General features: G+C 45.3%; 1 protein-coding gene across 1 annotated transcript in view; it reads left to right on the top strand.

Moving 5' to 3' along the window:
• Positions 1 to 24406, top strand: part of LOC138265281 (solute carrier family 12 member 9-like) — a 452520-nt gene that overhangs the window by 300041 nt on the left and 128073 nt on the right. The window contains exon 8 of the mRNA XM_069212880.1: positions 9709 to 9791. Within this exon, the coding sequence (XP_069068981.1) occupies positions 9709 to 9791 (83 nt within the window). The remainder of the gene's footprint in view (positions 1 to 9708; positions 9792 to 24406) is intronic.

Below are 24406 nucleotides of genomic sequence, written 5' to 3'. Positions count from 1 at the left end.
TCTGCAGCATGTCCACTGATCCTCGCTTTACTGCCTCGACCGTGGTCACTCGAGTGCCAGTTGCTTTTGAATTAAAAGTAGGAGTGTGCATATTTAATTTTGCATAACTATGCAAAGTTTCACAAAATATGCACAGAATTATGCATAATTACACAAACCAGAATGTGGTGCTATATTTTGGCATTAAATGCGTCTTCACTTCCATTTTGAATGTGAGGACACATTTCACATTAAATGGTAGCGCAAAAAAAAAACAAGCATTGCAAACGTCAGCTACTCATGTTCTGGTTGATCATGCTGTTCCCATGAGCTCCAGCTAAATTTTGCTGTGAAAGTTCTTAATTACCCCATTTAGTGTAATAGCATAATTTGGGGAATAGCTCGGAACAAATGTATATTATTAACATAGCCAAACATTTGCCCGGGCACGTGTTGTTGTTTTTTTTATTTTTTATATGCTACCCTTTCTCTCTCCAAACATGAGACTCATTCATGAATCCTAAGAACCATGTTGTTGTTCTTTTTGCATGTCTTTAAAGGAGCACCACATCACTCCTCGGGCACTTAATTCTACATTTGTGCACACTGGTTCTTGATGAGGGAAGGCAGACATGTTGTCACTGTATGTGTTTTGGCACCTTCTTAGCTGTGGTGGAAGGGACTTGAGATGATGAAACTTTGAATAAAACGTTCATGTTATTGTGTTCTGCTCAGGGCATTAACTGTTAACAGAGAGCGGTCGTGTCAGCCTTCTAAGGACACTGATTCCACTTCCTCATGGCTCCTGCCCTCCATCTAAGGATCTGTTGTGCCTTGAACGACACTTGTCATAGCTTTGGAGAGCTCCATTCCAGACGTCCAAGGTGGCCTGTGCTGACAACATTGGGTTTGTCCAGCCTCTAATGGGCTCAACTTCAGAAACTGAGGGCCCCTTTCTAACATTTGATGGTTTCTGCCCCACCACCTGAAGATACCTGTCAACCCTCTGATGGCTCCTGTCCATCCTCTGAGGACACATGATCATCCTTTGAGGGCTCCTCTCCATGCTCTGAGGACACATCCAGCATCTCAGAGCTCCTGTCCATAATCTGAGGACACGTTCATCCTCTAAGGGCTCCTGTCCATCATCTGAGGACACATGCTCATCCTCTGATTGCTCCTGTCCATCCTTCGAGGACCCATGTTGGTGTGAGGACACATGTTCATCCCCTGATGGCTCCTGTCCATCATCTGACAACACATGTTGATACTCTGATGGCTTCTGTCCATCCTCTAAGGACACATGTCAATCCTCTAATGGCTCCTGACCATCATTTAAGGACACATGTCCAACCTCTGATGGCTCCTGTCCATCCGCTGAGGGCATATGCCCATCCTCTGATGGCTCCTGTCCATCCTCTGAGGGCATATGCCCATCCTCTGATGGCTCCTGCTCATCATCAGAAGACACATGCACATCCTCTTTGGGCCCCTGTCCATCATCTGGGGGCAGCTGTCCATCCCCCGATGGCTTCTGTCCATCCTTTGAGGACACCCATCAATCCACTGTAGGCTCCTGTTCAGTGTCTGAAGGCTCATGTCCAGTATCTCAGGGCTCATGTCCTGTACATGAGGGCTTCTGTCCAACATCCACTTGCTTGTGCCCAGAGGACTCGTGTCCATCACCTGATGGGTCCCGTCTAATGTAGGGGGTCCTTTGGCACTAGGTTGATGGTCTCTGCCAATATCAGGAGGACACCTGTCTATCTTCTGAGCTCTCCTGTCGACATTGGGAGGGCTCCTGTCCATCCTCTGAGGACACCATCCCGTCCTCTAAGGACACCTATCTAACATACAAAGGCTCGCTTCCAGTGTCTGAGGGCTCATGTCCACCATCCGAGGGCTCCTGTCTACCATCCGAGGGCTCCTGTCTACCATCCGAGGGCTCCTGTCTACCATCCGAGGGCTGGCTCCTGTCTACCATCCGAGGGCTGGCTCCTGTCTATCATCCGAGGGCTGGCTCCTGTCTACCATCCGAGGGCTGGCTCCTGTCTACCATCCGAGGGCTCCTGTCTACCATCCGAGGGCTCCTGTCTACCATGCGAGGGCTCCTGTCTACCATGCGAGGGCTCATGTCCACAGTGCTTCTGGATCCTGTAACTTCAAGGGGTCACAGTTAATGGCTTCAGTTTGTGGCACTCCGAATGAAGTACTTAGGGCCAGATTACGAGGCTGGTGGTCCGAAGACTGCCAGCCTCATGGTGGCTGTCGGACCGCTGCGACAGTCCAACTGCCACATTACAAGTTTGGGGGCAGACGTGCCAAGCTCCTGCCATCCCCACCAGAATCTCAGGTCCCATTGGGCTGACGGCGATGCATGTTGCAATCAGCAAGAGGGGAGCTGACGTCCGTGCCGCCCAGCTGATTACAACCTTGGTGCAGGTGGCCACAGGGGGGCTCCCTGCACTGCGCTCTAGAAATTGGCACTGTCTGCTGTGCAGACAGTGCGGATTTCGAGGGTGCTGGTGCTCCCTGCGTGAGGCAGCATTGCCCCCGGCTCTATTATGAGCTGGAAACAAAGATACCACCCTTTTCCCACTGGGCCGACCAGCAGAAGCTGGTCGGCCCAGTGGGAAAGTCGAAATGGGACCGGCAGGGAGGCTGCCCGAATGGTGGCGACCACCCCGTCGGGAGTCTGGCATACGGGTGTTTCCGTCTGCCAAACTCTTAATCAGACCCTTAACGTCTTTTGTAGTTCTTAGTGAGACAACTAAATAATACATAGCTGTTATATACTGTTGTGTAGGACAGTGTTTGCTGCAAATAGGTTTTCCACAAATCTGATACTATGAAAACCCAGAAAGAAAAACTCCTTTTAAAACACAGCTAAGGGTTGCAGGATAAAAGGCTGCACATTTTGCAGGAAGATGCTGAGTGGAACACTGTATTGAAAAGAAATGTGTTTTACTCTGATTGTTTTATACACAGCACTATGAACATCATCTGTTGAATGTGGATAATTCTCTTATCTAAGAAATCTTAGGCGTATTTACCAGTTAAATTTGAACGTGTAGATTTACTCGTGTATATTTACTACTGCACCTAGTAGTAACATTACACTCTTTTACTACTCACCACTTTCAAGTGAAAATTTGTTACCAGTTGAATATTTACGTCTCCACCCCTCAAAGCTGGGACTGGAACTTGCTAGAACAGGATTCACAAGTATAAAGTTACTATAAGTAACATTTCACATTTAGGCAGAGGTCTGAGCCGCAAGGGCTGAGATCTCCCTATGGTAAAGTATAAAATAGTAAATTGTAATAATTATAAAACACATAAAATAAAAACATAAATTAACTTAAAATAATGATAAAAAAGCACTGAATAATTAAAACATTGCAGCATATTATCTCATCTCTGGAACATTTAATAAATATAATATATTAATTTCAATAGTAATTATTTTTTTAAAAATATTTAATAAAATTACCTCACTCTCGTTGATATATTGCATTTTTATGTTATATTTTGATTAAAGCTTGTTTTTTTAAATTAATTTCAATTGTTAATAGACTTTAAAGTTGTATTTATTCTAATCAAAAAGTTACATATTCATTTATTTGATGTAAAAGTAATTTTAAATGAAATTTAACTTTAACACGCACACACATTCTTGATTTACAATTCAAAATAATTACATACTATTTTAAGTACCTCTCACCATTGTTTTCCATGGCAGTGTGTTGTAGCACCTTTGAGTGGCTATGTGTTGCTAGACTTCAACACTGGGATGGAGTACATTTATTGCACTTTTGAAAGCTTTTTTGGCTGTATTAATTTTAGGAGTTTAGTTTGTGAACAGCTTTAGACTTAGGGGGCCATTATGACTTCGGTGGCCAGAAAAGCCCATCCGCCGAAGTCCCAGCGGGTAGGTTGCCGCCAGTGCGTCCTCCTCCCTGCCAGCCCCATTACAAGCTTCCCGCTGAGTCAGCAGACGGAAACAGAGTTTCCGCCTGCTGGCACAGCAGGAAACATCCTACAGCATTGTCTCCAGCTCGTAATAGAGCCGGTGGCAATGCTGTAATATGTAGGGTGCACCAGCACCCGTCGTAAAGTTCACTGTCTGCGTGGCAAACAGTAAACATTGCGACTGTGCTGACAAGTGGGGCCCCTGCACTGCCCATGCCAAGTGCATGGGCAGTGCAGGGGTCCCCCTAGAGCCCTCTGCACCTTCTTTCTGCCAGCCGTTAAATGGCGGTAGCCGAAGGCAGAGAAAGGAGTTGTAATCTCCAGGGCAGCGCTGCTTGCCCCCGCGGTCCTAGCCGGCTCCCCATGCCCTATGGGAGCCAGCATTGCTCCCACAAGTAGGGAACTGCTTTTAACAGCAGCTCCCTGCTTGAGTGAGCAATGTTTTTATCTGTCGTTCCTGCACACATATTTGCATGCAGGGAAGACAGATGAAAACTCAGCTTTCTGCAAGGGAGAGCTGTTTGACAGCTCTTCTTGCAGAAACTGGACTTATTTCGCTTTTGCTTGGTGGGAGCTGTCAGCTCCCATCAAACAAAAGCAAACTGCTATGTCCCAGGGTCGGGCACCCCGAGACATAGCAGGAGCAGGCCCTGGCAGTCCCCATGAAAAGCAGTGCCTCCACGAGGGGGGCTGCGCGGCCCCCCCTCCAAGAAGCATAGACCCAGGGAGGTGGTGGTCACTGGAGCTGCAGGGGTCTGAAATGGACCCTCGTCACTCTTTTAGTGTAGAACCAGGGAGGCGGCAGTCCACGGGGAGCAGGGTGACCGGGCAGCTCCCCCAAATCATATTTGTTGTAAGCCCCTAAGAGTTGGTGGTTCCCGTGGCAGCGGGGAGGGGGCTCTCATTAAATTTGATGAAAGCCCCAGGGAGGTGGTGGTCCCCAGGGCAGTGGAGGGGCCGCACACTCCCCCCCCAATCATATTTGTTGTTAGCCCTGGGGAGGTGATGGTTCCCTTGTTGGTTCCCTTGTTGGTTCCCTTGTAACCTTTGTGTTTTTTTCAGTAAATTTCTATGTTTTTTAACCTAAAGTACTTTTAATAAATATACATTAATCCAACCCCGCAGCACACAGCCTTTGGTCGTGGTGGCAGGGGTCAGCCACAGGGCCTGGCTGCAGTCCAGGCCCTTCGGCCAGCCCCCTATAACCACCATACCCCGCACTGCGCACAGCCTTTGGCAGTGCACAGCGTGGGTTGGTCACAGAGCCAGGTCTGCGGCCAACGCTCTGCAGTCAACTTCCTATAATCACCTGCATCGTCATCCCTCTGTGCCTGCCTTTCTCCTAATTTCTTGCCTTCTGTTTGTTCATCTCTGCCCCTTTCTTGCCTTCTTTTTCTGTTTCTCTACCCGTTTTCTCCTTGTTTCTTCCCCTCTGTTTGTGCGTTTATGTTCGTTCTTTGCCCTCTGTTTGTGCCTTTGTGGTCGTTCTTTGCCCTCTGTTTGTGCCTTTATTCTCCTTCTTTGCCCTCTGTTTGTGCCTTTCTGCTCCTTCTTTGCCCTCTGTTTGTGCCTTTCTGCTCCTTGTTTGCCCTCTGTTTGCGCCTCTATGCTCCTTCTTTGCTCTCTGTTTGTGCCTTTCTGCTCCTTCTTTGCCCTCTGTTTGCACCTTTCTGCTCCTTCTTTGCTCTCTGTTTGCGCCTCTGTGCTCCTTCTTTGCCCTCTGTTTGTGCCTTTCTGCTCCTTCTTTGCCCTCTGTGCCTTTCTGCTCCTTCTTCGCCCTCTGTTTGCTCCTTTATGCTCCTTATTTGCCCTCTGTTTGCGCCTCTATGCTCCTTCTTTGCCCTCTGTTTGCGCCTTTCTGCTCCTTCTTTGCCCTCTGTTTGCGCCTTTCTGCTCCTCCTTTGCCCTCTGTTCTTTTCTGCTTCTTCTTTGCCCTCTATTTGTGCCTTTATGCTCCTTCTTTGCCCTCTGTTTGCGCCTTTCTGCTCCTCCTTTGCCCTCTGTACTTTTCTGCTCCTTCTTTGCCCTCTATTTGTGCCTTTATGCTCCTTCTTTGCCCTCTGTTTGTGCCTCAATGTTCCTTCTTTGCCCTCTATTTGTCCCTTTTTTCTTATTTTTAGCCCTTTTCAGGCCTTCTGGGACCTCGGGAGAAGCCTTAAGGCCCACCCCTTGGTCCAAGCTGGCTCCAACCTCCTGCGGGAGTCCCCATTGCTCCAGGAACCACAGAGCTGCTTTAAGTAGAAGCCCCGTGGTTCCTGGAGTAATGTTTTCATCTCTGTTCCCTGCACGCATATGTGTGTACGGGGAACAGAGTTGAAAACTTTGGTTTCTGACAGAGGGACCTGTTTGACAGGTTCTGCTGGCAGAAAGCGGATTTGTTTGCTTTTGCTTGGTGGGAGCGGTAAGCAAATGCAAACAGCTATGTCTGGGGATTGGTCACACTAGGACATAGCAGGAGCTGGCCCTGGGGGGTGGTGGTCCTCAGGACCATCATTGGCTCCTTGAGGGGAGACCACACGGCCCCCCTCCTACAAGTAAAGTTCAGGGAGGTGGTGGTCCCTCTGGCTACAGGGGGTCTGAAATGGACCCCCTTCACTTTTTTTAATGTTTGCCCCCAGGAGGTGGTGGTCCCCGGGCAGCGGGGGGCTGGGTGGTCCCCATGTATTAATTGATTAAAGTCCTAGGAAGGTAGTGGCCCTTGGGGCTGTGGGGGAGTGCGACGGTCCTCCCCAATGCCAATAATTAATTTAACCCCAGGGAGGTGGTGGTCCCTGAGGGGCGGGGAAGCTGCGCGGCCCACTTGCACATAATTACAACTTTGCCCAGGGTGAGGTGATGGTTCCTGGGCTGTGGGGGACAGGTGCCCCTCCACACTACAATAAAAGAATGCCCCCAGGACATGGCCCATCCGGGGGCTTAAAAAAGACGAAGCGCAGGAGCCCTTGCTTCGTTCTTTTTTTTTTCCTGCAGATCTGCTGTGATTCGCGGCAAAACAAATATAAAAAGTGATTTTTCGCCCTGGGAAGGTCCTTCTCGGTCCCCACCACCAGAGCCAAGGGGCCAGAATGTCTATACCCTGGCCCCTATTCTTTTTTTCACATTTTTTTCTGGGCCTCGGCTGCCAAGTTCCAAGATGGATGCCAACACTTCCTGGTTGAAGTGTTGACGGCCAATTAGATCTCAGCACAAGATTGGGAGGGGTCATGAATCTGTTGCGTCCCTATATATACAAATGTGTTTTCCTTTCAATTTCTCAAAAACTACTGAACAGATTTGCCTCAAAACTAAAAAAGTTTGCTTTCTGGACCAGGACCTACCTTTCTGCCAAATTTGATCTAATTCTGTCCAGTAGTTTCGACACTCCTGGGGAAAAATTAATGGGAAACTTTCCAGACAGCAGCTCAAGTGAGCATCGTATTTTCTTGGAACATTTTGTGAAGATTCGTCAAGTGGTGCCAAAGTTATTAGCAAAAAAAAAACACGCTCTTTCTATAGGAATTTGGTCCTAACTATAACTAACTAGTGGCAACCACCACTAGAAAATATATACACAGAGAAAAGAAATGAAGCAGGAACATGAACTACATTACAAGGAACAATACTTATTATGCAACAGAAGAGATGGATTTGCCAACATTTTGTTAAAGCAAATGGTGACGTAAAAGACCCTTGTAACTGAAATTTGGAGGTAAACTGTCTCCACATCTATAAGGTATGTAAATCAACTAAGACATAGTGGCCAAATACAGTTTGAATTTGAAAACCAAAAGTTTTAGACAAATAAATGATAAATATTGCAAAAAGTAACACAAATATAATACCAGAATTCAATTTACTCTACTTAATTTTATGTTACCAACATTTTGCAAATAACAGAATTGTTAGCAATAACAACAGGGATTGTTGCTATGTGTTAAATGCAGTAATGATTTCTTTACATAAAATGTAAAAACACGTTATCCTTTTTCTTCTTTCAATGAATAACTGTAGGAAACAAATCATAACATGATGGAGGGTCTCAACCTGAAACGCTTTGGGAATATAATGTAAAAGTAATTACCAGAAGAAACTGATTGGAATTGAGTACAATTTGCCAGAATCCAAATAAATTAAATTTCCTTTTTTAATATACGTTTACTCTGTCCCAAGAAAAGGCTTCTTAGATACCGAAATTCTATAGAATAAGCAATCTGAGAGGCCCTGCTGTATGGAAAGGAGGCGCCTGTGATATAAAGGGATGTGTGTAACTCGCATAATTTGCTGTACCATAATTATGCAAAATTACAGCGAAATCCTGCAAGATTACAAAGAATTAAGGGCCAGGTGTTCAGAGCTATTTAGCAGTCGCAAACGGTCCGAATTGCAGAATCGGGCCGCTTGCGACAGCCAAAAAGCTGTCTGGAATGTTCCAAATACAAAATTGTGATTCAGTAACCTGATACTGAATCGCAATTTGGCATTGCGATTCGGTATTATGAAGGGGCGTGTTTAGGGCTCCCCTTCCTAACACTGAATCACAGTGGTATGATTGAATGTTTTGCAACTGAAACGAGGTAGTGAAACATTCACAGTTTACCACCTACTACAAATAGTTGGAAACCCATTTGCAAATGGGAAGGGGTTCCCAGCAGACCCCTTCCCCTTTGTGAATGTCTGTAAAAGCATTTTTAAGAGCAGGCAGTGGTCCCAGGTCCCAGGTCACAGGGACCACTGCCTGCTCTTAAAAAATGAAACAAAAACTTTTTTTTTTTTTTAAACACATTCCATTTTCCTTTAAGGAAAAACGGATTGCATTAAAAATAAAAAAGATTGCTTTATTTAAAAGGATTCACAGACATGGTGGTCTGCTGATGCCAGCAGACCCCCATACCTGTGATGCTTTGCAAATCCCAGTGGGTCGCAAAGCGAGACCTACCTCACGAATATTAATAACTATTTGCGACGCACTGAGAATTGCAAATATAACATTCAATCGCAATTAGGAAGTCGCAATTCCAAACGTATGATCATCTGGCCCTAAATGCGGTATGTAATCTGCATGTGCCGCTATTTTCAAAGTACAAGATGCACTCTTGCGACCATAATGTACCCGGGGATGCTTTTTGTGCTAATGAAAATAGTGCTAAATGTAGCAGAACACAAACAGAAGCAGCCACTCGCAGCTCTCCAGTGCTCTTGCAGTAGCCATTTTTGCCCGTAATTACTCAAAATTACGCCGGCCGGTGTAATCATGTAATTTTTGGTAATTTAGAATCCCAAGAGTAACGTGAAATTACCAGCATTATTCTAAATTACTACAATTACTCTGGTGTAATTACAATTTCACCCAGGCCTAGTAAACTATGAACCAAATGCTTGTGGTTTACATTAATACATTTAAACATTTTAAAATGTCCTAGTGCAAATATAACAACCCTATATGATTGTACATAGCTTTCTACTTTTAACCATTTATTTCTAGTTCTCTATATTTTAGTTCCTACATCTTTAGTATTGTCACGGAATATGCAGAATACCTAGCCTTTAATCTTGTAAAAGGCGACATAATTTGCTTTTCCTAACTGTATAGTCTGCCGTTCTTTGTCATTTCATTTACTTGCCTCTGTCACAAATTTGGTTCTCCATCAGCTTTATAATTCTAGCTGCATTTGTTAAGCTACTTTGTCTAAGTTCTCAGCTCTAATTTACGTGTAATATACATTTAAATCTAAACATTAAAAAATTAACGTTTTACTTCTTTTTTTGTTTTGAATGCAGGGATACTTCTAGCGCCTGCAAAAAAAACAGCTTGTGGCGGTAACCCTTGGGTGGCGGTGCTCATGTCCTGGTTTCTAGCCCAGGTAAGTTAAACAGGTTTAAAGTCTCACTCCTGTCATGCCAACTGTAGCCTGTAGTCTCCTCCTTGACCTGTGGTTACATCCAATGCTTACTAACAATTCAATTCAATTAGACACCGTTACAGGTTTCCATCATTGTGGTAATGTTGCTTCTAAGCTAAGGTTTTGAGATAGTCTGTCAGAACAAAGGCTCCGATTATGAGTTTGGTGGATGGGAACACCCGTCGGCCAAACTCCCGACAGGATGTCCTCCACTGTAGTGGCGACCTCCCTGCCGGACCATTATGACTTTCCCGCTGGGCTGATGGGTGGAAACCAAGGTTTCCGCTCGTCAGCCCAGTGCGAAAGTGGCAGCAGCATTGTCACCGGCTGGTAATTGAGCCGGTGGCAATGCTGCTGCCTGAAGGGGATACCAGCACCTTTGGAATGCATAGTATGTACAGCAGACAGTGCACATTATGAGGGTGCTGGGGAGGGGGACCCCTGCACTGCCCATGCCACGGAGAACCAGGTTGCAACCTGCACCCGCTGTTAGCCGCCGGGATCACCAATCCTGGAGGAGACGGTGGTACCCTGGGGGTCAGACCGTCAGGGTCGTAATGTGCTGTGGCGGACCAGACCACCACTGTAAGTCTGGTGGTCTAGTGACTGCGAGACACATTTATTAGGTCCTATGTCTTATGATTAAATAGACCATACAGGAGATGATGTCATGATATATCTCAAATCCCAGCAGACGTCATCAAACAGAGGGACATTCCTGAATTCCTATTTTTCACGATTGTTAGTCATGCAGAAGTAGGGAAGAGAACTGTGTGTTTCACAAGATTACGTATTTAATTGTATGCACTTGCTAACTTGCTGAACTATGTTTCAAAATCAAATCTATTTTGGTGACAACTTGCTAACTCCTTGCGAGCACAGGCAGCACCAGAGTGGCACCTGTCCTTTAGTGTGGTCATGTCAGTGTAATTTAATTCATTTACTAGGGGTCGTAGAGCCAAACAGTGTGAAACTCTGCATCTTTTGTCCAGGTTTACAATATGAGGGATACGTAATGGATATGTGTGCTTTATGTAGCTTACCTGGCCTACCCCTGTATGGCCCAATCCTTCAAAGGTAGGCTTTACACATAGCAGATAATATGCGTGTGTCAATGTAGACATTACCACTCCTCTGGGGCACTCACTGGGAGTTATCAGTTATGATTGTGTAAACATTTTCAGACAGAGGAGTGCTCCTGCCTTTGTAAGCAAACATTTGCTGTTTCCTACATTTGTTGATCACAGATGTATTTTGCATGCAGAGTGGTTCAGCCTTCACATGTTTTGAGAATTGGATCTATATAGCTGATGTTCTTCAAAGCTATAGGTCCGTTAAGGATATACTGTAGCTAGAAGAAAAGACCTAACAAAAAGGTTATTCCATTGCCTCAGAGGCCAAAGCCACCGACAACAGAAAGGAACCCGCAGCCAACAAATCAGTGTAAATTCCAGACCTTCAGAGTGAACCTTCTTATTAGCACACTCAACACACAGCTGTCACCTTGTACATAACGCTCGTAAGCAGTCACATTTTATAAATGCATAACTAACTAGGGGTGGGCGTAATGTTTCATTCAACAAGTGGAATTGGAAGAATTTGTGGGATTTGACAACTCAGGATTACTTTTGTAATGCAGAGTTCCATCCAAACTCATAATTAGGCCCTAAGTCCAAACATATAAAACGTCACAGGATAAAAGTACCAATAGTATCCATCTGGTGAGAGTAACTCCTAGAGTACAAATTTAGAGTTTTTCTGGTCATCTCTTTCCTGCCTATACCAACGGTTCCACCAGGACCTGTTCTAATGGACATCTGACATTCTGGAGCCATTCTTGGATGCAGCCTGCAGGAACGTTCTTGGATGTAGCCTGCATGGAACACGCCCTGGGCATGGACAGTACAGGGGCCCCTCTGCGGCCCCCTGTATATCCTTACTGCCAGCCTTTCAGTAGTGTGGTGATCGCCATGAAAAGGCTGGCGGTAAGATGAGTTGTAATCAGCCAGGTGGAGCTGAGTTCGGCGCCTCCCTGACTGAGTACAACTCAGACCACCATCACCCCATCAGGAACAATGTTCCCGGCGGTCTCCGGCAGGTCCATCTGCCAGGGTTGTAAAGTGACAGTCGGACCGCCACAGTTACGGTAGTCCAACTGTCACCACGAGTCTGGCGGTCCCTGGACCACCAGCCTCATAATGAGGCCGTTAGTCACTTTTCTGGCATTCAGGAAGATCCAACTCAGATGTATTTGCTGCTGCAGAAATGCTCATAGTAGAAGAAACTTAAATCTTTAGCGCAGCAACGATGCACCTTGGTCGAATCCACTTGCCATGTTTGATCTGTTCATGCAGAAGTCTTTGGAGCCAAAAAGTTTTTAAGTCCCAGGTTTTTCTAGACATCAAGAGGAGCACACTTTGCCACAACTAAAGGTGCCAGCACTGCTGGAACAACACTTGGGGGACAAGACTCACTCCAGCAGAGTCCATGGCGGGTACAGCTGGAGCGGGCCATCTGAGCTGTTCAGGAAAATATTCTTGCAGCTTGTTGTGGTCCTGAATGTTAATAGGTCAGCCAACTGACCCTTAAAATGTACTTCTCAGTCCTGGGTACAAGTGGGAACAGGCCCAACCCTTTATGTCTCCTCTCAAGTCTCACACAGCAGATGTAGTCCTTCTTTCGTTCTTCCACAGGTTTAGAGTATTCTTAGGAGGGTGCCAAGGGATGCACATTTAAGCCTGGCACTAGCCTGCGGATTGGGGTATCTACTGTCCCTCCTTAACCAATGGGGTAAAAGTTCTTAGGGATAACCCTACCCAATTATGAGCATTTCCTATGTGACCTGCTACAAATAATCACACGGTGCCCCACTCTGCCTAGATTAAAGATGATGAAACCCTTCTACCAGTATACAGAGCCTATGTGCCCAACCCAGTGGTGTTGCCATGGAAATGAGTAACCATTCCTCTGTGGTCACTTCAATCCAGTGCTAGGGGCAATTCCCTCCTTACTGAGATTGGGGTCAAGAAGGGGGTCTGTTTAGATGTCAGGTCACTGCTCAAATGGTCATCCTGCCTTAGGAACAGAAATAACTATTCACATACAGGCCTTTGTCTTTGCTCTGGGAGCACGTTCCGTGCCTCGTTAATGGCTGAGCACGCAGAGGGCTGCAGCTGAAGGCTAATGTAAATTAGCACTCAGAGGCTTCATTTATGCAGGTAAAATGTAACTTTATAAAAGTACCTTATCATCAATATTTACTCAAGTTCCACACTAACCAGTGAAGTGGGTTTGAATAAATATCACAGAGAGTCCAAGAATGGAAGGTCTGGATGTTTCCCAGCCAAACATTATATTGATAAATGTAATAGTGCATCTCAAGGTTTCTCCAGGGAACAACCAACCTTGCTACAGTGAAAATAGCTTTTTTTAGGTGCTAGTCACTGCAAGGGCATACATAATATTAGCTTTCTACATACTCTACTTTTAAATACCATGCTCTCAGTGTTACGTAGAGTTACTCATTAATGTTCAAAATGAAGGTTTAAACATGTAAAATGGATGTATTTTGACAGGTTGGATTTCAGTTTTATAGTGCAGCTGCCAAGCTGTTGTGGCATGCCCAAGATCACATTTGTCTAGTCACTCTAGTGAATGGCGTGGTAGCGTTGTAGTTCATCATTGACATTTAACTTTCCATGTCATGTGTGTACTTTGGACACCATATACTATGGAGTTATAGGGATACTAAATATGCCAATTGGATGTTCATCAATTCAACATGTTTTATGAGTCAGAACATATGATCCTGGTCTGGTTAGCAGGGACCCAATGCACAGAGTAAAAACAAACACAACAACATCAATCCAGAAAAAGTAGGGTGCCTACACAAAAAGAGGCACATTCATTTTTCTTTGTTGTTTCCTCTTATTCTCTTTTCTAAATTAGTATCACTTCTCCAGTTTTGTTAAAGCTCACATTTTCTTTCAGTTCCTTCCCCCACAACAATGCTTCATCCTGCAGGCTTAGCTGAACAGCACCAATCCTGTTTTCTTTGTTCCTTTTAACGTGTCCTGTGCTTTGTCCTTAGACATGTGATGGTGCACAAAAGTGGGGGCCAGGAGGAATGCAGCTTAGGCATGCTTCACATTTGGCCCCCACCACTGTGTTGCACAATCTGTGCCATTGCTATCCCTTCTGGTGTAATAGGAGAGACCAAGTGAAGCAGTTGAGAGGCAATTCAAACGTTGTCCCATGGCCCGGTGTCCACCTCCATCCTGATTCAGTGAGCCTGGTCACACCGGATTTAATTTCCATGGAAGCTATAAGGGAGCGTAACTTCATCCTTGGTCAAGACGTGGACAAGAGCACCTCACATCTTTTCACACTATTCCAAGATACTTGGGCCTGGGCTGATGCCACACTTTGATGATGAAGGTAGACGCAAAGTCAAAGCTGCTCTTGGAACACTCCCCCTTTCTTCCACTTTCCTACCCTGGGCAAATAACAAAACATGCAAAAAAATCTGGTCACTAAGGCAAGAAAAGTATGCTCTAAAAAAACTGAGGTGCAACTGGGCCCTGGGGGTTGCCATCTCCCACTGGGGCACAATGTAAACTGTCCAACTTCTGATACTGCAATCCCTTTAAACCTCAGGCCACATGCTCTGTTAAGCACTCTATCACCCTGTGCTCAGGGCCTGGACGCAAATTAGAAAGAACCTAAATTAATGAATCTATGAATAAATACATAAATACATAAAAAAGAAGCGTCTAGCTTGTCTCAAAAAATAAAAAGATATGGGTTTTTTTGCAGAGTGAATTTGGTCCAGTGGCACCGGAGAATTTTACTCGAACATCAATTGCATTACAAAAGTTCAGGCTTTTTAAAAACAAAAGTTGGCACAGGGAGATTAAGGGCCTGTTTTAGATCATATCGGATTGGATACTCGGTCACAAATGTGGTGAATATCCTGTACGTCATATCACAGGTGCATTATATCCTATGGCACTTGTAATATAGCAGACTGGACAGCTAGAGTAACCCATCCACCAAGATCTAAATCAGGCCCCAAGTGGTTTGCCTAGAACGGCCGGCGATGCTCGGACTTGTACCTGGTCCCCTATTTCCAAAGTTGGCAGCTCTAGTCACAGCGCTACATCCTCTCCCCATTAGGCGCACAGTGTGTTGCTTTGCTCATGTTGGCAGCCAACGTTTACAAAGCAACACACTGTGAGTCTAATAATGAGGGAACCGTGAAGTGTTGCTAGGATGGTTATGTTGTGTTAATATGAACCGCAGGATAAACTGTAATTTGTTCATTGTACATGCCTGTCTCCCTTTTGCTGGGGCTGTGTTTGCAGAATGGCCTGCTGATATTTATTTGTCTGGTAGAATTTGTGACTCCACTGGGAAAATAGTTAAATGTAATTAGAGAAACAAAAACAGCAATTTCTATGGAAAGGATGCTTCAACAATAACTACAAAGGAGCGATTTCTCCTCTTTTATGTGTTTATACATTTTCCTTAGAAAAATTCAAATGGAAATGACAATAGGGTTATAATGTCAAATGGAAAAAACGCTGAAATATGCAGTATTTGGTGACTATATGCCCCCCATAGTAATGCTCATGACCTCACACAATGTGTGTGATAGAGGGATGTCATGTGACCTTTTAAAGAATGTCTGTTCCCTGTGTGTAACATTGTACAAACCATATATTTTATTTTTTGTTTTGTTTTTATTTGAGAGGGAAAGTATTCGATTAGACCCCCAATATAATAGAGGTCGATCCATTGCCCTTGGTTGGAGTAACTTTCTGACCATTTCCTGTGAAGGAAAGGACCAAATTTCAGTTTGTGAATGCACACCAATGTGTACATTTCTGTGCTTTACAAGGATAACCATGCTTTGGGATGCCCATTTCCCACTGTCTGCATGAGAATTACTAAAACTGATTTCTCCTCACTTGTTCCAGTGAAATCAAAAGGAGTAAATCCATTCATGCATGCTTGGAATCCTCATGTGAATTTTTTTTACAGTAAATGAGGGTTTTTTTGTTGTAAACGTTACACACAAAAATACTTTGGTGAACTGGGCCCAAAATGTAGAGATTGCAAATGACATTTTCAGGGCACTAAAAAGTGTCAAAGGGGCCATAGATGCATGTACATTGGAATTTAACACATAACCATGTATGACCCATCAAATGGTTTTAATTTGTGTATATAGGATTGTATTGGTTTTATTCTTGTTTTATGTATCTTAAAATGCTTTTATACCGAATAAAGATTTTGATGAGGACTACAGATATATAGCAGATGAAACATAAATATGCTTTGAGACATGTTACTGTTTTCACATAGAAAAGCTCTTCCCTTACCAATATGAGGTAGTTTCATCCTGATCCAAGTCCTGAAAATGGACTTATTCACTGACAAATTCACTCGGGTATCATGAATTTGAAAATACGTGCAAAAGTTATATGAATAATCTCCAAAGTTCGTGGAAGTTCACCTACTTTTGCTGGGCTGATCACCCAGAAATCCCAAACACCCAACTCTAACCCCAAACGTATGGATTCAATGTCATTATACTAGCACAACTTCTCCATTCAGAACTGAACCTAGCAAATGTAAGGCACATATTTTTTGCTCCAAGATTGAACTTGGCAGCGCAAAATGGATCCGGCCCACAATAGGACGCCTCTGTGTTGCTGTAACTTAGTGGATGAAGGGGTTGAAGGAGTGTCACATTTTTGGAAAACTAACTAAAATTTCAGCACATGAAAGCCACATACACACCTACTTGGCTTATTATACTTTGTGTGGTGACTTTTACTGAAAATGGGCATTATGAGATTTTTCATCCAGGAACAATAAGAAACCCCACTGCAGGCATGTGGTATCAGTGTTCACGGAAAACAAGAACTCCTCCCACTGCGGGCATACGGTATCAACGTTCAAGGAAAACAAGAACTCCTCCCACTGCGGGCATGTGGTATCAGTGTTCACGGAAAACAAGAACTTCTCCCACTGCAGGCATGTGGTATCAGTGTTCACGGAAAACAAGAACTCCTCCCACTGTGCAGGCATGTGGTATCAGTGTTCAAGGAAAACAAGATCTCCTCCCACTGCGGGCATACTGTATCAACGTTCAAAGAAAACAAGAACTCCTCCCACTGCGGGCATACGGTATCAACGTTCAAGGAAAACAAGAACTCCTCCCACTGCAGGCATGTGGTATCAGTGTTCACGGAAAACAAGAACTCCTCCCACTGCAGGCATGTGGTATCAGTGTTCACGGAAAACAAGAACTCCTCCCACTGCGGGCATATTGTGTCAACGTTCAAGGAAAACAAGAACTCCTCCCACTGCAGACATGTAGTATCCGTGTTCACGGAAAACAAGAACTCCTCCCATTGCAGGCATGTGCTATCAGTGTTCAAGGAAAACAAGAACTCCTCCCACTGCAGGCATGTGGTATCAGAACAAGAACTCCTCCCACTTTAGATACGCACTGTCAGCTTTCAAGAGAAACAACTCCCTTCACTGCAGGCATCGGTGTCAGTGTTCAAGAAAACAAGAACTCCTGCCACTTCAGGTGTGCGGTGTCAGTGTTCAGGGAAAACAAGAACTCCTCCCACTGCAGGCATGTGGTATCAGTGTTCAAGGAAAACAAGAACTCCTCCCACTGCGGGCATACAGTATCAACGTTCAAGGAAAACAAGAACTCCTCCCACTGCAGGCATGCAGTATCAGTGTTCAAGGAAAACAAGAACTCCTCCCACTGCAGGCACGTGTTGTCAGTGTTCAAGAAAAACAAGAACTCCTTCTACTGCAGACATGTGATATCAGTGTTCAAGGAAAACAAGAACTCCCCCCACCACAAGAATGCGTTGTCAGAACAAGAACTCCTCCCACTTTAGATACGCACTGTCAGCTTTCAAGGGAAACCACTCCCTTCACTGCAGGCATCGGTGTCAGTGTTCAAGAAAACAAGAACTCCTGCCACTTCAGGTGTGCGGTGTCAGTGTTCAGGGAAAACAAGAACTCCTCCCACTGCAGGCATGTGGTATCAGTGTTCAAGGAAAACAAGAACTCCTCCCACTGCGGGCATACAGTATCAACGTTCAAGGAAAACAAGAACTCCTCCCACTGCAGGCATGCAGTATCAGTGTTCAAGGAAAACAAGAACTCCTCCCACTGCAGGCACGTGTTGTCAGTGTTCAAGAAAAACAAGAACTCCTTCTACTGCAGACATGTGATATCAGTGTTCAAGGAAAACAAGAACTCCCCCCACCACAAGAATGCGTTGTCAGAACAAGAACTCCTCCCACTTTAGGTATGCACTGTCAGCGTTCAAGGGAAACCACTCCCTTCACTGCAGGCATCGGTGTCAGTGTTCAAGAAAACAAGAACTCCTCCCACTTCAGGTGTGCGGTGTCAGTGTTCAGGGAAAACAAGAACTCCTCCCACTGCAGGCAATACGGTATCAACGTTCAAGGAAAACAAGAACTCCTCCCACTGCGGGCATACTGTATCAACGTTCAAGGAAAACAAGAACCCCTCCCACTTCAGGTGTGCGGTGTCAGTGTTCAGGGAAAACAGGAACTCCTCCCACTGCAGGCATGTGGTATCAGTGTTCAAGAAAAACAAGGACTCCTCCCACTTAAGGCACATGGAGTTAGTGTTCAAGGGCACACAGAACTCCTTCCACAGCAGAAATGTGGTATCAGCGTTCAAGGAAAACAAGAACTCCTCCCACTGCAGACAGGCAGTGTCAGCATTCAAGGAACACAAGTACTCCTCCCACTGCATGCGTGAGGTGTCAGTGTTCAAGGACACACAAACACCTTCCACTGCAGACATGTGGAGCCAGTGTTAAAGGACACAAGATCTTGTTCCGCAGCAAGCATGTGGAGTCAGCATTCAAGGACACAAGAACTTTCCCCACTGCAGGCGTGTGGTGTCTACCATTGCAGGCGTGTGGTGTACTTATTTAAGGATTCAGGACCCCCTCCCACAGTAGGCATGTGACACCACTGTTCAAGGACACAAGACGAGCTCCCACTGTTGACAAGAACTCGTCACCCTGCACACAGGGGGTGTCAGTATTAAGAGGCAAGAACTCATCCCCTGTCTGTAGGCATGTAGTGTCAGTGTTTAAGGACACAGGAACTCCTACCACTGAAGGCATGCAGCATCAGTCTTCAAGGACGGAAGAACTCTTCTCATTGTAGGCATGCGCTGTCAGTGTTCAAGGACACAACACCCCACACACAAAACACACACTTCAGGCATATATAATCTACCATTGCATCTGGAGTCAATGTACAAGGGCACAAGAAGTTCTCCCCATGCAGGTAAGGACTCTAACACCATCTATCTGCAGTGGGAAGAGTTCAGGGACACAAGAACATCTCACATTTCAGGCATGTGCCGTCAGTGTTCAAGGACAGAACACCCCCCCCCCCACACACACACACAAACACTTCAGGCATATATAATCAAACATTGCATCTAGCATCAATGTTCAAGGATACAGGAACTCGTCCCCATGCAGGCACAGGGTGTCAGTGGGTAAGGGGCACAAAAACTACTCCCACTACAAGCATATGACACCAGTATTCAAGGACACAGTTCACTGCAGGCATGTGTTGCTATTGCTGAAGGACACAAGAACTACCCCCAGGGCAGGTTACTGACCTATACCTGAAAACATACACCATGACATTAAAGTAACTTTAAGCTGTCCCAGTTTTTCTGCCAACAGCTGTAAGCATGCTGAAACTTCTACTTTCGCTTTTCACAGTAATAGATTTGGGTATAAATATCCCATCATGATTTGTGCCAACTGTGCCCTTGAAAAAGAAACTATTTGGACTTGTCTTTGACTGAAGTCCCAAAGTTGCGGGGATACTGGGCAAGAGGTCTGTCTCATGCCCAGTGTGGTCTTTGTACCCAACAATCTCTAGTAAAAACAGGTGGTTTCATGGGAAAAACCTGGGGCTCCCTCTGAGTGCCTGCCAGGCATCATATATTTCATTTAACAGCTTTATATAGCGCTCCTGCGTTGTAGAGAGCATTAAGGCACTTTACGTAGAACACTTTAACTTACACCGAATACAGAAAAAAGAATATGGGAGATAAGCACAGTGGGTGCATACATATGACTTTGATGAATGGCAAAAAGTTATATAATGACCTTAAAACACTATGCACACACTAGGACCACAGGAGAACATGACCACACAAATATTGTCAAATGGTCCATACCCTAAGGAGTGTATCAGAGAACATTTGGTTGAATTAACTCTCAAGGATAGGATATCATCTTATTAATCTCTGAGCACCTTTGTGTCTGAATATCTCCTAGCAGATGGCTCACTGATAACAAACCGGTAACTCCTGGTCGGTGGGAGTCAGAGGACAATGCCATAGTTCACCCTCAACAACCAAGTGTGAAATATGGTAGCAGGAGTGACAAACCAGATGAGAGGTTTTTGGACCAGGGCTTGTTGTGGAAATGCATTATAGACAGGACATTGCCTTTGGCTCAGAGGGATGAGGTTCACGGAAGCACCCCAAAAGGGAGATAGATTGAACATGTCAGAGGTGGCATGCCCTACCTACTTGAGAAATACAGTGACATCCCTGGTACTGGTTTGTAGGACCAGACTCCATGGGGAAAAAGTGAGTGCCATGTGTGTGCATAGAAGCTCTTTGGAGATTTTGTTGGGTATTGGGAATTTGCAGATCTTTGCTTCTCTTTCCTGGTTTTAATTGTTAGAAATATAAACCTAGGGAGGTAGATGAAAAGAAGAAACAATCATTGGTGCCTAATTTTCTTCTCAAAACCTTAAAGGGTCAAAGTTGTCTCCTCCACCTCTTAGCAAAGTAATCACACCTTTGAGTGAACTTGATAACTTTCACAAGGAAGACTACTCTTCAGTGGAGGAAGGCCTGCGCTAGGGTCCTGTAGGAGCACTATCAAACCAAAGGCTGAGATTGTCCTGCATGGTTTGCCTAGAGACGCAAGAGGCTGGATTCTTGTTAGTGTCCCACAAAGGCATGTTTGTGGCTGACGTGTCAGTAGTACTCACCGTGTCCTAAGGAAGATCTATGCTGTCAACATGTGTGGCACTCGAGCTGGTGCGTTTCCTATATTTGGGAAAATTGTCATCCTTTGCATATGTAGGAAATTAGTGCCAAAAACATAATCAGTGCTCATTTGGGGTAAGCATGCCATTGCAGAGGAGGGCTGTTGTGACTGTGGTTCCAAGGGTGCAATATTAACCGCTAGACTGCTAGAGCAGAAGAAGATGCCTGCACCCTGAGGTGTTAAACAGATTGGTGAAGAGACTGAGAATGCTGGTGGATGAGGGGGTAAGGTCCCACCTAGGACACAGCCCCTCTGCTCAACGCAGCCCGGCTTCCTGATCCTTCTGAACTGATCTGATCCAGACCCCCCTCTTAACAGACCATCCATATCGTCATCCTGACTCAGTCTGTGAAGCCCCCGACACATCCAACCACACCCCTAAAAATACCCATTCAGAATCCCCAGAAAAAAAACCATGGAGACCCTTCTTTCCCTAAAGGTCCCGTCCATGTTTCCTCTACAGATGCCTACAGAACCCTTTATGAAGCCTATCCAGATGCCCTTCAACAAAGTTACATCCAACTATCTCTCCCAAAAAGTCAAGATGTCCTTCCTACAACTCACACCCAGAATCCTTCTTCCTAAATCCATACTCCAGCTTCAAGGACCTCTCCAGGCCATTGTGTACCATGCCAACTCCAGACCCATCCCCTGCAAACATTTTGAAAGTGTCTCCACCTTCCTCAAAAAACAAGACCACCTTCCAAGGTCTCATTAAGATGCCCCTCTCCATATCCCACTTCATTGTTTCCCCAACAATGTTGACCTTCCAGACCCCTTTTCAAAGCCTTCCTTGACACCTCTCTCTCTAAAAAAAACACCCATTCAGACCAGATCGCAAAGCACAATATGTCCTTTCTGCTTTAGTAGCCCTGTGGTGCAGATCTTGCAAGATACCCTGGTCCTCGTGCAAGCAGCATACTCATTCCAGGCTTTTTCTTATACTCTGCCCCTTGTGGTACTAAATGCATAATGGGATAAGTAATAAATTTGTGTATTGGGTAATATCATATTCTGCTGAAAGACATGTTATGTGTATGAGGTTAGAAAGCTGCAACTCCAATATTGTGACTGCTCTACCCCTCAAAGAAAAGAACAATCAAACTACCTGATACTGCATGAGGCTAAGCAGGCCTGCCAAGTAGGGGCACTCGACACCATGACAAAATGGTATCTGTTGTGCCATTCTGGTTTGGGTGGCCATTTTGGAGGGGGCAGGGCATGCCCCTCCACCCCCCACCGGAAGGTATAATGTTATTGTTATGCTTGGATTCCATACAAAGCCTCTATTGTTTGCAATATCACTGCTGTGACACAGCAGCAGTTGATAACAAAACTCGTTACCCACTGTTGCTACCTCATAAAAGCTGTCAGGACTCTCTAAAAGCCTGTTAGTGACCTGCTTGCCTGTCTGCTTTGACAAGAAGCAGAAAGCACAGCTGCAGGGAGAAGAAGTCATGTAGGACAGGAGGTGGGTGGTGGGGGTTGGTTAAGGATGGCAAGTAAGGGATTTGTTTTCGCATCTGGGTCACGGGGATAGACCATGTTATGCATGGCTCACCATTACTTCTATGACCCTAGATAAAGCAAAGGGTGATGATTTTGGGAGACATACATAACATAAAACTATAGATGGGCAAACCAGAACCCCAACAGAACATCCCCGTAATTCACTGTCAACCATCTATAATTCTTTTGTTTACACTTTCTGTAAAGTTCAACCTCCTACCTTTGTGATGGACAATCATTGCATTTAGAAAAGGTCACAAAGAAGTGCGCTGGAACACCCAAATAAGTACATCTTCATACTGTAGACAGCAGTGATGTCTCTCATGTAACTGACACCATGCACGCTCCTAGTTTAGACTAGAGGCCTGATTAAAAGTTTAGTGGAAACTGATGTCCCGTCCGCTGTATTACAAGTTCTATAGCGTATAATGGAATTGTAATGTGGAGGACAGGATTTCCGTCATGTTTGTGACCGAGTTACCCCATCCGCCAAACTGTGAATCAGGCCATATAGAGTTTTGTCTCACGTTTGTTACACTAATGATCTATAGAGCAGCATTTTCTCTCCTGTTACTTGCATCCTACACTCTCATGCCCTATGTAGGAAAGTGCTTCGTTTGACATGGTCATCCCCCACTTTTTGCTTGGTTTCTGGTGCAATTACTATTAAAAGTGCACGGGTCCCTGCTAAACAGGCCCCAGTGCCAGATCTCTTTCTCTAAAAACTGCACAGTAATTTTTCCCAATTGCCAAACCTTTGGCCACTACTAGAAGTCCCTAATAATGGCACCCCTGGTACCTAGGGCATGGGGTACTAAAGGAAGGCCCCTGAGGGCTGCAGCACAGACTGTGCCACCCTCAGAGACCACCTCACTAAATGCACACAGTGCTGCTTTCTCGGGCTGCGCGTCTTGGTGCAAACCTAAAATGAAAACACAACATGGCACACAGCCTGTGAGCCCTGTCCCCTTTGCATTGCATGCAATATATGTAAGATACCTCTCTAGCAGGCCTTCCAGCCTAAAGGCAGGGTGCATTATATTACATGTGACAGCATACCTGCATCAGCAGATATGCCCCTGCTTTGTCTTTGTCGATTCTCAGACATAGTAAGTGAACAGTGAAGCCATTTCAAGTACATGTGCTGGACACTGGTCACTACGAGTTCCCAGCTACATGATGGCTTCACTGACAATTGGGATGCTTGGTATCAAACATTTCTTATTAATAAACCCTCAATGTATCCAGTGATGGACTTATTAATACATGCACTCAGAGGGCACCTTAAAGGTGCCCCCCTAAAAGCCAACCAACTCCCAGCGGGGGCACTGACTGGTCAAAACCAGTACAGCCACCTTAGACAGAGTTCTGGCCTCCTGAGGTGAGAGCCAATGCTCTTGAGGGCTCAGAATAAAAGCCTGCTCTGGGCAGAGGTGTGGCCTCCTCTCCTAGGCAGGATGGACATCCCAGGGAGCTTCAAAGGGCTTGCTGCCTTTGAAATGCAGTGCAGGCCTCTCCAAATGGTAGAGCAGGTCAACCCCCCCCAGCTTCTGACCCCACTTCTGGTGGCAGGACTGGCAGGAAAATTAAGTAAATTAAAAGGTGTGCCCACTTCATACCAGTCCCACCCCTAGGGTGAACAAGATGAGGTGGACACTACTTCTAAAATTCCTCCATCTTGCCTGGAAGGAATTAGATTTATAGGGTTGGGGCTATGCCACTTCCCAAAGGAAGTGGTCATAGAAAGGGTGTAGTCACCATAAAGGTAAGTATCCCATTGGCTACCATGTGGCACCCCCTGTAATACCCCTAAATTCAGTATTTTGAGGGCAGCCCTGAAAGCCAGAATCAGATTCCTGTAACCTAATAAGAGCCGGACATGTCACCAGCAGAAAAGACTGAA

The sequence above is a fragment of the Pleurodeles waltl genome, chromosome 11 (assembly GCF_031143425.1).
Source record: "Pleurodeles waltl isolate 20211129_DDA chromosome 11, aPleWal1.hap1.20221129, whole genome shotgun sequence".
NCBI lineage: Eukaryota > Metazoa > Chordata > Amphibia > Caudata > Salamandridae > Pleurodeles > Pleurodeles waltl.
The sequence above is the reverse complement of the archived record's forward strand: the minus strand, read 5'-3'. Positions and strand labels throughout refer to the sequence as shown.